We start from the raw sequence: 14766 nt of genomic DNA, 5'->3' as shown, positions 1-14766 counted from the left end.
ATGAGCCTGTCTGTGCTATTAGCTCTATTTCACTAGGGAAAGTTGCTCTCACTTGTGCGTATGACATCATCTATTGACCTAACCCCACCAAAATAGGCATTTCAAACCCTCATACTCTGCCATTTCACATACTGCAATTATAGTCAAGTTTAAATTAATCTTTTGACACTAGACTTAGGCTGTATTTTGCTTCTTTACAATGCGCAACTTTTTGTTTTCCCAAAAGAAAAGTTTGCTTCTGCAGAGTTGTACTGGTTTCCATCACACTTGGAATCTTAAGAGTCAAGGTTTTTACAACAGGAAACCCTAAAAACATGTTGTTTCARTAACCAAGTTACATTCTGCTTCTAAAACAACTTGCAAAAGAACAACCAGTAAATAGCCACAACTCGGCTTGCTTACTGCAAGGCTAGTGCCACAAAGACTTCTGTAATGCACCGTGCATGCAACCATGAAGAGCAGGAAGAGCAACTTTTATCCACTAAACCACTGTAGGAYTCTACTGATGAGACCCCTTCAGGGGGTAAAAAACCAAAAACCTCTAAAACTTGCTCCAATGTCATTCAATTCCCCCAYAACATTTTCTGATGTGAAAAGTGGAAGTCAGCTGCATTAATTTTGAACTCTGTACTGAAGGCTACATCAGGGTTTCACAGAACAATAGTTACTGCACTACTGTTTAAATGCTTTGTATTACTGCCTTCATACCACGACTGCATAGTTACTATTCGTTCTATAGCATTCAAACATTTGAAGTGCTACAGCATTTAAGCAAGAGCTTTTTAAGGTAAAGTTCATTGTCAGGTATGTCATTCACGTGTTCCTCCTTTCAGCATGAAAATGCCCTTACACACTGGCAAATGCCACCTTATAGAACTGAGAATGGTCCAGATCATTTTAACTCAGCCTTTTAATGTCCTTTGTAGGCAATAAAAATATCCACTATGGGTTTCAGAAAAAAATTCCACAGAATTATCTCCCCAAAGAAGCTTCTGTTTCTCACATGCTTTGCCCACATTTGTGAACAGCAGGATTAAGTTGCACATGGACAACAATTATCTGGAGCATTTCTGAACATCATCTGAAGAACTGATACACACTACCTACCTGCTTGAGCTTTTGGGATTTGCAATCCTGAAGGACTGGAGACTGGCCTCCCACCATTCCCAGTACTGTATCCAGGAGCATTGATCTCCCTCAGCCTAAGAGCACTCTAGACACACCCTACAGCATTCAAGGAGCTTAACACTTTTCTCCACAAAACCTGACAAGATTCATTAAGTGAGACAACCTCAAAGTTTAGCCCTTTACAGGAACAGCACAGCCAGTATTTCCCAAATCTGAAGTATTACATTTTACAAGTGGAGTCACAAGCCCTAGAGTCAATTGTTAGAGAGAAGCCATAAACTAAGTGCAATCCAGCAGGGTCAGAAACTGAGAAGCAGGAAAGGCTGTTTTAGGCAATTATACAATTAGTGGTCACTTYCAGACAAGAACACAGCCCAGCTTACCACTTAGTCTTCTCACCAAACCATCTGTTCAGTAGCTGTTAAGCTCATGTAATTGGAGGAAAGTTGTCTTTAAAGCTGACAACATAAATGAGACTTTATCTAATGCATACTTGGTAAAGAGAAGTAGCCGAAATACTTAGCAGTAGTTCCAGAAGGACTTTCAAGCCCTGTTATCTTCAGTATCCAGTATGCAGTCTACCCCAACCCATAAAAAAGAAACGATAGTACTTTATTAAAATACTAAATTTTATTTTTTCCACGTACATTTAGTCTCCCCACCATTTCCATTTGTCTGACCACCACCACCACCATGCCTTATCAAAACATTCCATACATACTTAAAATGAAGCTGAGGGTGGAGTCCCGTCTTTAAAAACTAAACAGGCATTTTGGACAACACATTCTTGGCAAGGTAATCTGGATGACATTTATCAGACACTGTAGGGAAAGCTCTTTCAGCATTTGTAAAAAGGACAGCCAAATAATGGTTACAGAARTAAGACTGCAGATTTTAATGACCTGTTTAAAATGTTTTCTTTTCTTACAGAGTCTGTCTCCACTGCCAGAGAGCTTGAATGACCTGGAAGTGTACACAAAAAGTTAGAATTTGAAATCTAGTTTTCTAAATATTTTCCATTTACTATCTCCATTTACTCCACAAAATATTGACATTAAGTTACAATAAAAAATGCATTCTTTTTCAGAGAAAATAAGTTGAAAGCAACGTTAGGTCCTTCTGTTAAGACGACTGTTATTCACAGTAAGTGAATAAGAAATAGTAAGAATTCAGTGAAGGTAAGTGAGAGGATGGGTGTGGACCAGCTAGGCAAATATTGGCTGAACTCTGCCTACCCTGGCTAATGTCAGATCAACTCCAGTAGCTGAGGCTAGCTGCTTTTAAACATTCTTTCAAGAACCTATCAATTTGTCTATCAGACAAGTTTACTCTGAACCACTGAAGGAAGCAGGAAAGTATAAGGAATTCTGTCACTGGAAGAAAGTTTTAACTTAAGAGGAATTTTGATAGGGAAATCTAAGACATATTTTAACCGAGTATATGTTGAGTAATAACTAATTCAGAAACTTGCTTCCCGATACCACCTTTTGGCTTGCCCTCTTACAAGAGTTCAGTTGACTTTGGGAGAAAAAGCAGCAAGAAAGCCATAATTTCAATCGCAGAACAGCTCCCCCTCCCAGACACCCTCCCCAACAAAAGAAGGCTGAACAGCAGACTAGCCTAGGTGGCCAAATTCAGCAGCAAGGAAAACCACAGCTCATTTCCTTAGCCAATATGGTGCCAAAAGGAAAATTCTGTGGGTTTAGTAAGCAAGAGATAATTTACCAACCATATAAAAGCTGGAAAAATGTAATAAAATATTAGCTTTCTCATCTTCGCCAACTAAACCCTTAAAACTGTTCCCATTTATTTGATTTGAAGTATTGTTCATGGTTTGTAACCCCTTGAAACAGTCTAAAGCTTATAAAGATTAAGAAGGGGAAAAGAATCTCTGCATTAGGTTATAAGCATTTTTTCGATTTTATCAAGATCCAATAAATTCAGTTACCTTCTGGTCCTCCGTCCTGAAACAATTCTTAACATAGTTGGCAAATTTGGGTTCCAGCTTAGGAAGGGAAGAACCCTATTTTGAAAAAAGCAAACTTTAGTGTATGCAGGCCATTAAATGACTCCAATAAAATAACTCATAAAGCTTAAATACTTTGCTACACAAGTGGAATTTTACTGGACTCACCTTGCAACATCCAGTCCACTATCAAACCATTTTAAACACCTTTCACTATAGTATGCAGATATTTACAACACCAGTGAGGGCCTACACACTGAAATCGCTTTACAAGTAACTCTGCTCATGCTCAAAGACACAATAGGAAGCATTTATCACTTAACCTGTCTCTGAACGACGAGCACGTCTGAAGCTACACAGYATGGTAGGAAAGCCATAAATATGAAATAGTGCTAATTTAACTGAATAGCATATGTATGTTGACTGCAAATGAGGTTTTCTGCTTCAGCTCTCTGAAGAAAAACTTTAACCCCCTCTTCCACTCATGGTCCCCCTATTCTAAGGCTCATTTTGGTACATCAGTTCTATAAATTCATTCCACACATGTACACATATACCTGAGAACGTCTTTCCAGATACTCAAAGTGCACAAAGCAGATTCTGTAACTCATGAATCAAGGTTACTCTTGCATGTCTCCCCTTTTCCAGTCAAAATAATATGAATAGCCTTAGGAAATATTAACTTTCACATATCACATGAGAAATTTTTATTTTTCAGTTATATCAGTTTAATTATCTAGCCTATAATTATAAAACACTTTGCTACTTTTCAGCACATTACAGAAGGGACTTACATCCATGGAATACAAAAACACATCAAGAATATCTGAAACCAAAAGTACACAACAACCAAGAAAGCTTGGATTTTGACAATGTCTTATTCCTGGAATCTGACAAGTACTGATGCTTTTCCATTAGCTTGTAGATACCAACTGAAGTTTACTACATAATATAGGAGTTCCATTTTAATATTATCATACCTTCTCTGGCAGTTCACACAAGCAATTTTTAACTTGCAGGCTGTCAGCTCAAAGAGCTACTGTATATGGCAATGCACAACTATTTTGCCTTACCAAGATAAAGTCTAGCACTATCTGCAAAACAATGAATTAAGCTGTCTGCTACTGCTTCTACATATTTGTGCTTATACAGCATTTCCCAATAAAAAGTTTCCAGCAACCAGAAAGCATATCCTAAGACTGGCCATTTGCCAGTTCTTATTATCCAGTTTGTATGCTGCTTTATTCCCTCTACAGGGACATCTCTGCCTACCGTGAATAACTAAGCCACTTTCGCTTACAATGCAGAGGCAGCACTAATCTTTGCTCCTGTATGAGTCATGCAAAACCATTCCGAGCATCCACTTGTTCCAAGGGGTTAGTTTGACCTAGTAGAATGATACCCTCCATCACTGTCAGGTTCWCAATTTATTTAGGGATACGCAATTTGATTCTGATGAAGTATATACCACAGATCCACTATGTATCCCTTGAGCCATTCTGCCATATTTTGCCTTCATAGGACAGAATTGTCTTGAAATATTAAGAAACAAAGCACAAGACAATCCCAATTCTTTTGGTGACTAATTGCCAGTGTAAGGGCCACCTGAGGGTGAATTCAAAAACCCAGAGCTCCTCATAAAACTGCCATCAACACAGACTTTCCATCTATCCAAAAATAAATCTTCAACAGAGAATCTGATCCAGTAACCAAAATTTCTCTTAATCACCAGGAGGCATCTGATCTACAAAGCACAGCTTGAATAAATAAAAAACTCAAAAATGCATGTAGCCATGTCAGCTCCTCATTACCGGCTGATCTGTGCTACATGTGCGCCTCTACTGAACTGCACCCCTAGTTAAACATCTATCTAAACAGGGCTAATGCAGTAAGAATTACTACTGCCTCTATACTCTACTGCCAACCAGCCCATACAGAGAGCATTTTTACTGAAAAATGTTTTGACACTTAAGCAGTATCTAAGGAGAACAATACCTAATCTTGAAATGCCAGTTAAAGCTGACAACACTCAAAAGCCAAAAGGTCATTATTTGACCTTCAAAAGATGGAACATCCATTGAAGGGAGACTGAATTAACCTCAAATCCCCATCTCCAATSCAGAAAGTAACAGCTTTTAGGACTTCACTGATTCATGGATGGATATTACAAGCACTTATCTCCCCCTTCTGGAAATAACAGAGCCTTACAAGCTTCCAAAGATGCATACTCCTTTTAGACCAATCAAGTCCAGGCATGGAAAGAACTCTGGTTAATCTAGTTGCCAAAAATAAAGTGTATACACCAGTTAAGACACCTCCAGAATATAACACTATACCCAAGGTTGCTGGTTTTGCTGTTTTTAAACAGCTTAAAAAATTTAAATTAGTAAAGGAAGTTCATGGGAAAGTGTGTGCAACTTGAAGGCCACATACACCCAGAAACATCAGCATAGAAGCTCCCACTGATGATACAGTGTTAACAGGACAGCAGTGGCACAACTATTTCTTAGTAACACCCAACACCTCCGAGCTGCAAAGTAAAAAATATCAAAATTGACCAAACTTAAGTTCCAAAAAAACCTCACCTTATCTACGGAGGCCTGCATTTTTGCTTTAATCTCCTCTAATGACAGAGGGACTTTTGGTGTTTTTGGAGTTAAAGATTTTTCCTTCTTGGAATCTGGAGTCTGAAACAATTACACATTTTGTTAGAAACTTCCATACACATAAAGCTGCTTAGTATGCAAGATCAAGTTTTCTAGAAACAAGAAACCTAAAACCTGGTGGAATTTGTAGCTAATACAGGAACAAGCTATCATACAGATACATCAGATACTTTTCAAATTCGTAAAAGTTTAAGTTGTGCTCCCAACACAGTCCTTACAAAAGATATGGTCAAGAATACAAATATTTAAGTTTGGAATTAGTAACTACGCTTAGTATAGCGAGTATCTTATGTTCCTGGGCAGATGTTTACCTAGCTCTTTCCCAAACTGAAAATAACAAACAAAACCGTTTAGTCTTCCACAGCTGCAGCCATGTTAGGCAAACCATGCTAAGACAAATCCACACTGCTTTTGAGGTTCTATCCTCCCATCCATTCCACACTAATTTCTGCATGCAACCTYCCTTCTACGCGTGAAAGCTGCACAAGGAAGCTTGACCCAACACAAAGGTTCAATATGAAAAAATAAATTCTCAGATTAGTTTTCTCATCTGCATCATTGTAATGGCACAAAACTAGCAGTGCTGGGATAAGGCAGGTAGCTGGCAACAACCAGAAGGAAGGATCAGGCTCCCTCATCAGTGGCAGTCTGTCATACTACAGAGTTTTATCAACATCCTCTTGTCCCAGCAACTATGCAAAAAATATGAAGACCAGCAGTTTAAACAGCAGCATCACTAATGATCAGCAGGGACAGCACAGCTAATATAATCATATGTAACTACATAATAGCCAACATTTAATACAGGATTACCAAAGACTATCACAGGAGAACATTAAGCAATGACATGGCATTATTCTAATCATGTTTTCTACTCGTATTCAGAAACTAACTTAACAGTAACTTTAAATAATGCACTAACCATTATGCAAGATATTCCACACAGGAATTAATACTAGCTTTACTCATTTGCATTCACTCACTTTTGATTTAGATGCTGGTGTGGACGGCTTGGAGTCTTTTCCATTTTGCTTTGCTTTCTGCATATTTTTCCCTGAAGATTCACGGGCAGGCTGAAAATAAAGCACTTAAGTTCATTTGCCATAAAATAAACTGTTAACAATTAAGTTCATTATCACAGTACTGAAGACCTGGTGACAAATATGTATTATTTAACCTGGAACAAAGCACTGTGTCTGTTTAATCAAAAAAGTATGTTACAAGTACTTAAATGACTTAATTCTAGCTGGCACTGCCACTTCAAGATCTAATTCAGTCCTAGATATTTGAAATATCATAACCTTTACTTCCTCTTAGCATTTCCTGCAGAAGTATTGTCTGGCAAACAGACAATGCCATACACATATTCGAGAATTGGAAACTTACATTCCTACATTAATTAACGGAGTATTACATTCAACCACACAACATCTGAATACATGCTAAGAGATCTGCAGCTGGCATTCATTTCTCCAATAGGTCTTAAAATTGTTGTGCACTTTGACCTACAGAAATGCATCAGGACAGAACAGCCTTTAGTGGAGTACATTAAGTGTTCATTTCCAGACAGCAGATACATAAATTGAAGCCAATGTAACCAAGTTTGAGGTAAGTCACAACCTCCTTTATCTCTGCAGTTGCCAAGCAGTCTTAGTTTATTTTACCACCAGRTGGCACTCAAGGCCTCATGTAATTTCATACTGGCTGCCTGAAGCAAACCATTTCCAAAAGACTCTCTCAAAGTCTTTCATTGAAAGCTACATCACTAAAACAGTAAAGATTCACAAACAAGGAAAGCACAATCAACATTTACTTATCAGAAAAGGATTTTGTTTACTGTCCAATATCCAAACATGTGAACCACATCTGTTTGTCTATTGCACATGCAGATTCCTGGTAGTAAAGGACCACCAACCCACCCCCACATTTTGTTCTGAAGTATGTTCTTAATGCATATACACACACTTAAGCGTTTTAATGTCCTATTACAATTCCCTTTTTATCAACTAAGCTAAAATCAAAAACATCCCATTCAGATTCCAACAGCAGTGCTTTAATCATTAATACAGAATCATCTGCCCAATTACTGTCTCCTTTACACAAGATATCCAGCCCATCATTAAAAAACTCCACTGCACAAAGAGCAGGAGACTTCAACTAGTTTCTGCACTGCAGTAAACTCMGGAGTTCAAACTTAAATTTGTATCTTTTGAAAACTCAGTCCCCCTCACCACCACTGCCACCCACCCAAAGGTCTTACCTTAAAAAGACCACTCTTGAGCAACTAAACCATTAGATGCACTAGCCCTTACTCCTCCTGCCTGGATAAATCAAGCTACAGGTAGTAAGAGCACCTACTGTCTTCACACTACATTTCAAGTTCATTAAACAGACTTAAATCTTCACGGGTCAAATGAAGGGGTGTCACAACAACGTCTAAGTTCAAAGATTAAATATATAGGCCACTTACTTTCTTTAYTGGTGTTTTGATTTCTTCCTCATCTTCATCCAAGTCATCTTCATCCCTATAATTAAAAGGTAATTACTCAAAGCTCCAGATTACCTTATTCAGTAAAAATTTATCTTGCTCTTTCAATAAAAATTGTTATTAAAGTAAGCAAGCTTTCCAACTGTTTTTTAATGCACAGCAAGCTAATTATAGGTCAAATCCCCCTTATTACTAGCAATGTAGTAAAATGTGTTCCCTTCTACTTCACTACTGCAAACACTCTTTTTAAAGTTAAGATTTAGCTTACAGTATAGCATTAAGTTTGATCTAATTCTGCACTTATGCAGCTAAGGAATTTTCTGGCATGATATCCAGTTATGTCATACACAATTTCATATTCTGAAACAGTTATCCCTGCAATGGTATTTCAAAACACCATCAAAAAAAATACATACTCATCATCATCATCCTCATCGTCATCCTCCTCMTCATCATCTTCTGACAATTTTGCTTTTTTCTAGTAAAAAGAAATCAAGGCTGATAAGTGTCAATATCATTTTGTTAATGATAACCTTTGTTAACCTTGACCCAAAATAATTTSTGGTATAAATACAAGATGGTCTCTCTTAAATACAGCTAAAATCAGAAATTACCCAACTTGCTGGTCACCACTGTTATGTAAAATTAACCTATTTATTTTATTTCTTCTGCCTTTTGAATGAAGGCCAAATTAACACTTCATCAGTTAACACTGAAAAATACACAAGTGACTGCGGCTTGCCAAATCTGAAGAGCAAAGCCAGGTAAGATATAATACCACCTCTGTATACACACAGAGGCCTAGAAAACTAAGTTTGTCAATACTAAGATTTCACCCGGTGTAAAATAGCCACATGTATCTGCTTCTACAGCTAGGGCTAACACTAAAGAGACACTAACCTAACTAGTCTGATTGTACACAAATATTAGAATATTTTCCAAATTATGAGCCTGAAAATAGCCAGCTGGGATCCACCCCATGTTATCAGTAAGTACTGTGCTCCACAGTTAGGCTCCACCAAAAGCTACTAAGTCAACAGCTCCCAGCCTACTTAGTGCTCTGAGCAAATGAACCTTTTGTTCTATCACAGTACCCCTCTTATCTAAATCATTGCAAGCCATATAACTGCTTACTCCTAAGCAGCATTAATACCAAACCAATATAAAAAAATGCAGACAATTAAAAAAAAAAAAGTAGTATACCTGTGGTGTTTTAGCTCCTCCTCCACTCGCTGGTCTCTTTGTTGAAGTGTTCACAATTTTTGTATCATCTTCCTCATCATCTGACTCTGGTTCTTCCTCTAATGCTGGTAAAACGAAGAGAACATACCAAAAATTCATTTAACAGAAGTGAAAATAAGATACTAGTAAAGATATTAGAAAGGGACAGACAAGAGCATCATCCAGAGCTGAAAAGGTAAGGATCCCCTGAACTGCCTTCTATTAGCAATGTAACCACTGAGGTCAGGTGGTTTTCCAGTTGAGTTTAYGCAGATGCTATGAAACTTAAATCCACTCTCAATGAACAATCCCCTATGGTACCTGCAATATCCCTCTCGGAAAAGAGGCCATGGAAAGACAAGAACCAAATGTTCTCCGTTTTAAAGGAGACATGCTTAAGAACCTCTAGACAGAAAAAGTTACTTAAAAACAACTCTGCATACAGATAAAGAATCTAGTCCTGGCTTTAGCCTTTAGAACAAAACCAAAAGTATTTCAAAAGTAGTCTTCTTAAAATCCAACTGATGAAATTAGAAAAGCTCATAGCTGGGAAGATCACCACTCATTTTTAAGGAGAGAAATTAGAACTAGAAGTTAGAAAGCTGACAAAGTTCCCTTCTTCCTGTTAAAAAAAAGGTTGGGGGGWGGGAGGACAAGAGAGTATACAAGCATTTCTCTGAACTCCCTTGCCCTACAGGTATCTCTTTCCTCACAACAGGCTATTCAGAAGACCAATATTAGAGAAAGCATTGCTTATGTTACTGGATACATCATTTAAGAAGTTCTGTTCATACTGACAGGTAGTGAGTTCAGTGTTGTGCTCCACAGGGTTCAGACACTGGTATGGGACTTGCCATACTGACACCTTAAGCAGGCCGAATAGTCTTTCGCCTGCTGTAATATGTGTATTTATTCTAAGGACATTGAAAAGGTGTTTTACTTTTCAAAACAATGAACTTACACTTGAAAAAACACTGAATAGATTAATACATACCTACAAGATGCTGGCCACTGACATAAACAGGCCCTGAACCACATTTCAACCTCAAGACCACTGGTGGTGTAATCTCAAAGCCACCTAATGAAACCTGAAGATAAAAAGCAAGGTGTGCTCAACAATCCATTCACATGAAACCACAGCAACAACATTTGAAGATCCAAGGGCTGATGCAATTACAACAAGCTTCAGTCTAACAGAATATTCCAGAAACATTTATGAGACCATTCTGGCTTATCAAAGAGCCACAACAGTGGCCTACTATACTCTCAYGGCCTATTGTAATATGCCAGACCAACTAGGTTTCTAAGCATCCCAGGAGCAATGAATCTTGAACAATATGCATTCTACCTTTCACCTCCATTGAGTCAAACAGGAAATTCTTTAATTACATTCCTGGCAGCRGCAATGAATGCTAGAGTGACCTTAATTCAATAGAGGGTGGCAGTCATCTTTGAGTCTCTTGAGACTTTGGGGGAATCTGAAAATGCAACTAGATTTTCTCCTACCAGGCTCAAAGAAAGTAACGTAAGTTGCACAGATGCAACTGCTTGCAAATGCATACATTTGTATACATAGAAATAACATCTTTAATACATACCATTCCTAGAAAAGCATAACCTGAACCAAAGTTCCAGATTATCTCCAATGACCACTAAAATAAGTTGACCAAGTGCAAAAAATGTGTTTGCATCTAGCTCTTGCTTGCATCTGTTACCCATGCCAATACCGATGCATCTTTGAACACATTGACAGGCTTGCAGTTTCAATACAATTTAGTCAACCACAAGCTTTTCTGATGTTTTTCCTGACATGAGACCCAATTCATACTAGACTTTTTCAAGCACATGTCCTTACCGTAGGCTGCACTGACATCTTCAGTGATGCCAGTATTACTTTAATAGGGTTGCCTTCATAGTCCAGTGCTTCTGCTTCTACAACATGTAATTCATCTTTGGCTCCAGCCCCCAAAGTAACCTGTAAAGTAAGCAACAGAGCACACTGAAACACTTTTCAAATCTTCTGAAGTCTTCTACAATGCACCCGCTACTCTGCACCTCTTTAGGTGGAAGTCTGTATTTCTGGCTGCTAATGGTTCAACCACAACCCCCCTCAAGCCAATATCCCCTTTCCCATAACACTGGCATTTAATAGATTTGATTTAGATGTTTCAGTACGCTACTCGATCAAAACATTAAGTARACATTTTTCTACCGGCTTATTGCATTGAAGTGGGTCAGTGACAACTCCAAGCAGCACCTGAGCTGCCCCAAGGGAAGCAAAACAGATACATGGCTAGAGGAAGGAAAGCAACAGCCATCACTACTACAGAATCATAACCTCTTTCCCCTTCCTGTCACATTTCATCTGCCAATTGCTTCAATAGATCACTTACACTACAACTTTCTTGTTTACTTGAACTGACCTCCAATGAGCAGTGAAGTCTTACAGCTGCTAAGTTCAGTGACGTAATTTAAGTTTTCAGTGCCATAACATAAGCCTGAGCCTTCTGTGCTAAGTGACAGAAAGTCAGGCACTTCCTGAGATTCAAAAACCCTAGCTGCAGGGAGGAAAGTGAGTGACAGACACAAGGCAAGCCTGAAATTCCAGTTCTCTAAAGCACTAGCATCTGAGTCACACAGGAGAGCTGAAGACCAAGAAGAGAGTAACTAGTACCAAGAAGTACGAGCCATTCCAGAGACAAATAAACAAAGTTAACTGTTCCAGTTTCAAAGGTGCCTGAAAGGAAAGCTTCCCCCTCTCCATGTGAGAACTTACACTTCAGGCAGAAAGCAGCAGTTATCAAGTTTCCATTTTCTGCCCAAGGGTTGTGTTTTAGGCAAGCTTTAATGATCTGCACAAGGCATACCCAACTGTACACTGTGAAAGAAGATACAGGATTTCCTACTCTTGGCAAGTTTTGTTACTGCAAAGTGAAAGAGTTAAGAGCGGAATTGCTTCTCTTCTCTCTCAGATGGGTCAGCAACAATACTCTAGCTCCTGGGACTAGCACCAGGACAAGAATTCCATCTAATAGCACTTCCCTTCACCCCCTCCCCTCCACTTACTCCTGTCACTCACATCACACCTTGAGCAATACATTCTATTTATTTATTAACAACCAATGTACAATGTCTAGCAAGTATCCATTCCTGTGCTTTTATACCAAAAGTGAACACCGTATCAGCAACAAATATATAATGAATTGGGAGACCATCGCCTCTGTTTGCAGCTGTCATTGTTTAAGACCAGGAATTCAAGAACACCCTCATATGCCACTTTCTACCTCTACATGCATCAATCCTCTTCCTCTTTCACATTTATCCTTTTCTACATCTCCCTGCCACACATGCATCTCAACTGATATATGCCAGCTAGTGTCTTTATTCATATTCATCTAGTTTTATCAGGTTCAGTATTCACTGAATTCATCCAGTATTCAGGTCACCCAGTATTCACTAGCTTCACACTTAATCTTGATCCAAAGCTCAAAAACCAGGAACTTTGGATAAAGCCACATACCTCARGCATCATTCGGTGGTTCATTTCATGTGCATTCCAAGCATGCAGATATGAGAACAATCCACATGAACTTGCCCTATCCATTTCTCTTCCCTCAAGAGAAATTCTAAAAGGCCAGTAATTACGTACAAAGTAGCCAYTGTAAAGCCTGCACTGTGTTTTTTATAAAATGCAAGGACATAGTTCACAAAATACCATAACATTTAAATTTATGTCATAACTGTACGTATTACTTTGAGTTTTAACTTGGACTGCCATTATTATCCTGGATTCCTGGTAGGAAGCTATCCAGAATTCTGTAAGTTACTTATTTAAAAGTACCATCAAGGCACCTCTCTATATTTAAATAAATCCTAGACCGAAGTACAGACATGACAATACTTAACTCTCTTGCCTGTGACGTTATGTCATGTTATGCTTGTGCTAAACAAAACAGAAGTCACATGCTTAGTCCAGAGCACAGAAATGCAGCACCTTTCTTGCTGGGACAGCAGAAAGAACTAAGGGCATATTTAAAACTCAATGAACAGATCTTGATTTCTACAAATATCCTGTTCAGTGAGCAGCTGCTGYCAGATGAAGTATCTGAATGAAAGATCATGTTTCCTGTAACATCCTTAAAAAGAGGCCAACATTACAAAAAATGAATCAGAACATAAGCTTCCCCCCCCCAACTTAGATGCAGTATTAGCTGCTTATTAGGAGAAGAGCATTAGAAATACAATGCTTGGGAACACAGGGAAAAGGTTTTCAAAATAAAGTTTCCCCAGTCTGCACCTACCTGTGAATAACACAAATCCATCCCTCCCCCTTGTGCTCCTGCAGCATTTAAACTGTTACTTTAGAGATAACAGAAGATATATTACTTCTATTTCCTTTAGTAACTATGGTGAAGTTTTCTTTAAACCTTGTATCACTTGCTATGAACCATGAAGTATCAATGGAGAATTTTCCAGGTAAAATAGGATGGTTCAGTTCCTAAGAAGGACAAATTGACATAAAACACTTGGAAATGCCAGAAGGCACAGTTCTTTAGCGAATAAACTGAAGTATCACAAAAGCTCGCTTCCCATAATGTAGCATATCAGTACTATAAAAAAAACAAATTTAAAACTTTTAACTTAAAAAAGAAAGTACTTGCCGTTCTCAAAGACAACTGATGTTCGTTTTCTTCATCGTCTACCTTGAACTGATATTCCTTGTCTGCTTTAAGCTCACAGCCTGTAAAAAATCATAAAGTTGTAAGCAAACTATTGTATTCAGGAGCAAGGATTTGTTAGCCACTTGTTGCTTTGGAGCTTTATGTTCTCTTCTTTATGGCACTACACTGGCGTCAAAAACTAACTGCATTCTATGCGCACAAGGAGACTTAACAGGAACGCGTAGGGAGGGGAAAAATACCGGGGAAGTCCCCGGYCCACCGCCTACCACGCGGTTCCTACCCAAAGCGTCAGCCATTACACTTCATTCAAGCCCATGCGCTAAGAAACCTGAAAATTCCACGGCCTTGCGCGCTGCCCGAGCAGCCGCCGGCGGTTTGGTATCTCCTGAGAGCGGCGGAGCCGGGCGCCCCTCGGGCCGGCCGCGGGCGAGGCGCACCCYCCGCCCCGCCGCCCTCCACGTGCTCCACCTCCCGCCGCGCTGCCATGTGCTCAGGCCGCCCGCCGCCTCCGCGCCGGCCGCCCGCAGCGCGCCCGCGTCCTTAGGAACGAGCGGTGGCGCGGCCGAGGCGGGCGGCGGAGGCGCAGCGAGGCAGGGGAACAAAAGCCAGCGGCCG

At 39.3% G+C, this 14766-nt stretch overlaps 2 protein-coding genes across 2 annotated transcripts in view; both read right to left on the bottom strand.

Annotated features, from left to right (window-relative positions):
• The window catches only part of FGF18 (fibroblast growth factor 18), an 87813-nt gene extending 86283 nt beyond the window's left edge, over positions 1-1530 (bottom strand). The window contains exon 1 of the mRNA XM_085310357.1: positions 1512-1530. The gene's annotated coding sequence lies outside the window, so the exon portion shown is untranslated. The remainder of the gene's footprint in view (positions 1-1511) is intronic.
• Positions 1531-1736: 206 nt separating this feature from the next.
• On the bottom strand, positions 1737-14217 carry NPM1 (nucleophosmin 1; the record flags this gene model as incomplete). Its single annotated transcript, XM_085310359.1, has 10 exons — positions 1737-2091; positions 3077-3151; positions 5680-5781; positions 6744-6833; positions 8231-8285; positions 8665-8726; positions 9452-9555; positions 10464-10557; positions 11325-11444; positions 14131-14217. Coding segments are annotated over 10 exons (828 nt in total), but the record flags the coding sequence as incomplete, so codon positions are not given.
• Positions 14218-14766: the final 549 nt, after the last annotated feature.

The sequence above is a fragment of the Rhea americana genome, unplaced genomic scaffold (assembly GCF_003343005.1).
Source record: "Rhea americana isolate MKP2758 unplaced genomic scaffold, rheAme1 scaffold_318, whole genome shotgun sequence".
Taxonomy (NCBI): domain Eukaryota; kingdom Metazoa; phylum Chordata; class Aves; order Rheiformes; family Rheidae; genus Rhea; species Rhea americana.
Note: the sequence above shows the minus strand (reverse complement) of the source record. Positions and strands in the feature narration are given on the sequence as shown.